The sequence below is a fragment of the Scylla paramamosain genome, unplaced genomic scaffold (assembly GCF_035594125.1).
Source record: "Scylla paramamosain isolate STU-SP2022 unplaced genomic scaffold, ASM3559412v1 Contig22, whole genome shotgun sequence".
Taxonomy (NCBI): Eukaryota; Metazoa; Arthropoda; class Malacostraca; order Decapoda; family Portunidae; genus Scylla; species Scylla paramamosain.
In genome coordinates, this window is record NW_026973687.1 from 967,335 (window position 1) to 971,735 (window position 4,401).

At 44.5% G+C, this 4,401-nt stretch overlaps 1 protein-coding gene across 1 annotated transcript; it reads left to right on the plus strand.

The window, feature by feature from the left end:
- The first annotated feature begins 1,440 nt into the window (after positions 1 to 1,440).
- On the plus strand, positions 1,441 to 2,170 carry LOC135097490 (zinc finger protein hangover-like). Its single transcript, XM_063999436.1, has 2 exons — positions 1,441 to 1,734; positions 1,943 to 2,170. The coding sequence occupies exons 1-2, from the start codon at positions 1,441 to 1,443 to the stop codon at positions 2,168 to 2,170; spliced, it is 522 nt and encodes a 173-aa protein (XP_063855506.1).
- Positions 2,171 to 4,401: the final 2,231 nt, after the last annotated feature.

Genomic DNA, 4,401 nt, shown 5'->3' on the forward strand with positions numbered 1-4,401 from the left:
AGACACAATGTTTGAGTTTGTATTGTATTTCATCGCTCACTTTCTACAGGAGGAGATAAATTTTTAAGTTCAATGAATTTGTTACTTTTTTTTATTAATTTTCAAGTTTCAATGCAGTTTTCTTTATTTCTTTTTATTTTTCATTGATATTGAATGCAGTTTTTTTTTTCATTTTTCTATTATTTCTTGTACTTTTTACGTTTCATTTTTTTCTTTTCTATCTATTTTTATACTTTTATTTTTTTATTTTTTTATTTTCTTATTTTATTAATTTATTTTATTTTTTATTTATTTTTTTATTTATTTTTTTTTATTTTATTTTTTTATATATACGTGCCAATGCTCACCAACCCTTTTTTCAAGAACAAACATCTCCACTCAGTCACTCTGATCCCTCACGTGTGATTGCACATCAAGTTCAGGGGTGACTTTCAAGGGGTGAGGATAGGGGGCGTGCTTCTCAGTCCTCCGGTACTTCAGGAAGGAAGGCGCCCACGACAACTATCATCCCAACCACCGTCAGCGTCACTTTCAACAGTTTTGTGGTCTCCCGTCTCACCACGCCCACGTCTGGACTGGCGGAGTGGGCGGGGGATACAGGTCTCCCTTCACCCTCCGTGTCAGTCTTCTGGCTTTCCTGTCCTTTCTCGCAGGTGTTGCTTGCCTCTTTGTCTTCCTTTTTCAGCATTGCTTGGGATCATCCCTTTATTATCTTCTCCTTTCACTTCTTCTTTATTGGTGTCCTGCATCTCACCTTCTCCCACTTCTTTTGTCTCTTCTCTACGTTCCTCTCCGTTCAACACAAGCAGTTCCTCCTCCCACTTTGCTTCCTCTTCCTCCGATTCCTGCAGCTGTTCAGGCACTAGCGGCGTCTCACCGTCGCTTATCAAAGGCTCGTCATCTATAACCAGAATCATATCTCTGTCTTCTATATTTTCCTTCTTCATCCTTACCAACCTCCTGAAACCCTCGTGCTGGGATGAAAAACCGCCTTGCGTCCAGATGCGGAACACAAACTCCATCTTGTTAAGAACATCCTCCGTCACCTCCTCGGAGAACCACAACATGGGTACGAAGCTACGAGTGGGACCACCACCCCAATCATCTTTCCAGTTGACGGTGACACGCATCCACAAGTCTCCCTTGTGCCTGATGAACTGATTCAGCAATATTGAGGCTGGTGGAGACGTCCACCGCTGAGGGCCTGGCGAGTTCCTTTGCCTTTCCCTCTCGATCCAATCACTTTTCTTTTCCTTGTACGTTCTCAGGCTCTGATCAAAGCGGAAGGTGATCAGCTCCCTGTGGCGATATGCTACGCCACACACGTGTCTCATTACTTCGATCTTCAACTTCCGCGGCAGGAACTTCTCGTCCATGCAGTACACGCGACACACGCCCCTCGCCTTCCGCCGCAGCAGGATACGTGCCAGTGACTTCAACATGGGGAACGGCGACTCGGCTCTGGAGGACATTGACTCGACTGAAGATGATGAAGACTTGACTGTAGAAGACCTTGACTTGGCTATTGAAGACAATGATTCCACTGAAGATGATGACTTGGCTGTGGAATATGATGACTTGGCTTTAGAAGACGATGACTTGGCTGAAGAAAACGATGACTCAGCTGTAGATGATGATGACGTGGCTGAAGATGATTATTTGGGAGTGGTTGAAGATGATGATGACTTGACTGAAGAAGATGATGACCTGACTGAAGATGATGATGATTTGGGAGTGGCTGAAGATGATGATGACTTGAATGAAGAAGATGATGACCTGACTGAAGATGATGATAATTTGGGAGTGGCTGAAGATGATGATGACTTGACTGAAGAAGATGAAGACCTGACTGAAGATGATGATGATTTGGGAGTGGCTGAAGATGATGATGACTTGACTGAAGAAGATGATGACCTGACTGAAGACTTGTTCACAACACCAGGCGGGGGACTCGTGCTGGGCAACGCCCCGCCCTGGGCCTTGCTTACCATACCAGGCGAGGGACTCGTGTAGGGCAGCGCCCCGCCCTGGGCCTTGCTCACCTCACCACGCGGGGTACCCGTGCTGGGCAACGCCCGACTCCAAGATTTGGTCGCCGTGCCAGGCGGGAGACTCGTGCCGGGGAGCGCCCCTTCCCGAGCCTTATTCACTGCGCCAGGCGGGGGACTAATGCAGGGGAGAGCCCCGTCCCGAGCCTTGCTCACCGCGCTAAGCGGGGGACTCGTGCAGGGGAGCGCCCCGTCCCGAGCATTGCTCACCGCGCCAGATGGGTGGTTCGTGCAGGGCAGCGCCCCGCCAAGCGCGTGCAGTGCCGGGTCAGACTCCTGCACGCCCCAGTCCAGGCGCACGCCCTCGCTGCTGGAAAGGAGCTGCAGCTTGAGGTGGGCGGGCCCTGTGTGCAGGGCGGCCAGCAGATCTGCCAGCGTCCCCTGCATGGTCTTCCTCACGCCGCGGCTCCTCCACGCCCGCAGCTTGAGGGGCGCCTCGGGGGATAACCTTGCCAGCCCCTTCATGTCAAGCCTCTTGTGTCCGTTGACATTCCGCCACTCCCCCGACGCCGCCCGACGCCACCCGTCTGCCGGGAAGGCGAAGGCGGCCACCTGGCGGCACCTCGCCAGCCAGCAACGGCTCGCACGCCCCACGCTAAGCTGTGCGCGACGCACCCCGAGGTGGGGCGAGGCCGCAACAGCGGCGCAGCGCACGAAAGACATCGACTCAGTTCTAAGCATGACCACCGACTGACGAGAATAGTGAATAGTGAATAGGATAGGAAAGTGTGGGGGAAAGGAAGATGTATTTATGAGGGAAAGTGGGTGAGAAGAGAAGTGTGAAGTAAAGTAGGAGGTAAATAGTATGTGGGCTTAACCACATTGCTTATTTTTTATGTATTTACTTTTTTGTTATTACCAGCGCTTCAGAGCATGGGCCTGAAGGAGAGGGGAACCCGCGGTTATCGACAGATTGAATATATGTTTTATGATTTAACGTGTATATATTGGAGTAGGTGACTGTTGGTTTGCGGCAATTATTGAGCTAGGGAACCAATTGTGATTGAAGTCATTATTCCTTTCGTTTATTAAGCTGTTGTACATATCTTCATTATTGTGTTTTATTGTTTCCCATATGTGTTGTGCTTTATAGTGAATGGATATGTTAATAGGAAGGACCTTATATTTCAAATGTAATTGTTCAATGTTTGATGTCCTATCATTGTCACTCCAGTTAATAAATCGCAGGGCTCTATTTAAAACTGTTTGCAATTTTAGTTTCTGACTATTTGTAGTAGCGTTTATTGATATTGGTGGATATTTTAGCGTTTTTATAAGTGTTGTTTTAATGTGGGGAGTTAAATTTTTAAACCTGTATAGTTTACTTAAAGCTTCTGTTCCTCTGTGTATTCTCTCTGTTATGTGAGTTGTAATTCCCCTCCGGTGTATTTTAAATCCCAGTAGTTTTCCATCATTATTTGGCTCTATAATTTTTTTATTTATTGTAAGCTTTTCTGATTTAATTTGTGCTATTGGGATAATTTTAAATTTTTCCTCACTAGTTTTAATCTTCCACATTTTTTCATAACAATTAATTTTGTTTATTTCTCTTTCAGCTTTGTATTTCATCATGAGTTTTGATTTACTGTTTGTGATAATGACCTGTGTTACATCATCTGCATATTATAGTGTCAAGGCAAGATGGTCCAGCTGCAGGTAAATCATTAGTGTATAATGTATATAATGTAGGTGATAGCACACTGCCTTGTGGTACTCCGCTCATTAAATTTATACAGCTACTGGTTTTATTACCCATATAAATGGTGGCTACTCTGTTATCTAAGAAGGTACAAAGTATTTTTTCTAGAGATGATGGTAGATTGACTTGTAATATTCTATACTTTAGGCCCTCGTGCCACACCTTGTCAAAAGCTTTGGTGATATCTCTTAGTATTAGTGTGATTTGTTGTTTATTGCTCAGTGCGTTGGATATGGTTTCATAAGTTGTTGCTATTGCTGTAGTTGTACCTTTTAGTGGGCGGAAACCATGTTGCCTGTCTTTCAAAACATTATTTTCGATAAGGAATGAGTTCAAACTTCCTTGAATGATTTTCTCAAATAATTTGCCTGGCACTTCTAAAAGTGAGATAGGTCTGTAGTTGATGGGATTTTTAGTTGATTTATTTTCTTTTGGGATGAATTTTATTACTGCTTTTTTAAATATATTGGGGAAGTATCCTGCAGTAAAAGAGGCATTGTATATATTTGTTAACATTTTGATGGCATTGTCTGGACATTTTTCTAATACAGTTTTATTTATTTTCGAGTATCCCGGTGCTTTGTTTTTTGTTTGCCTTATACGCTTTCTTACATCGTCAGCTGTTATTAGTCTTGTATAGAAATTATTGTTGTT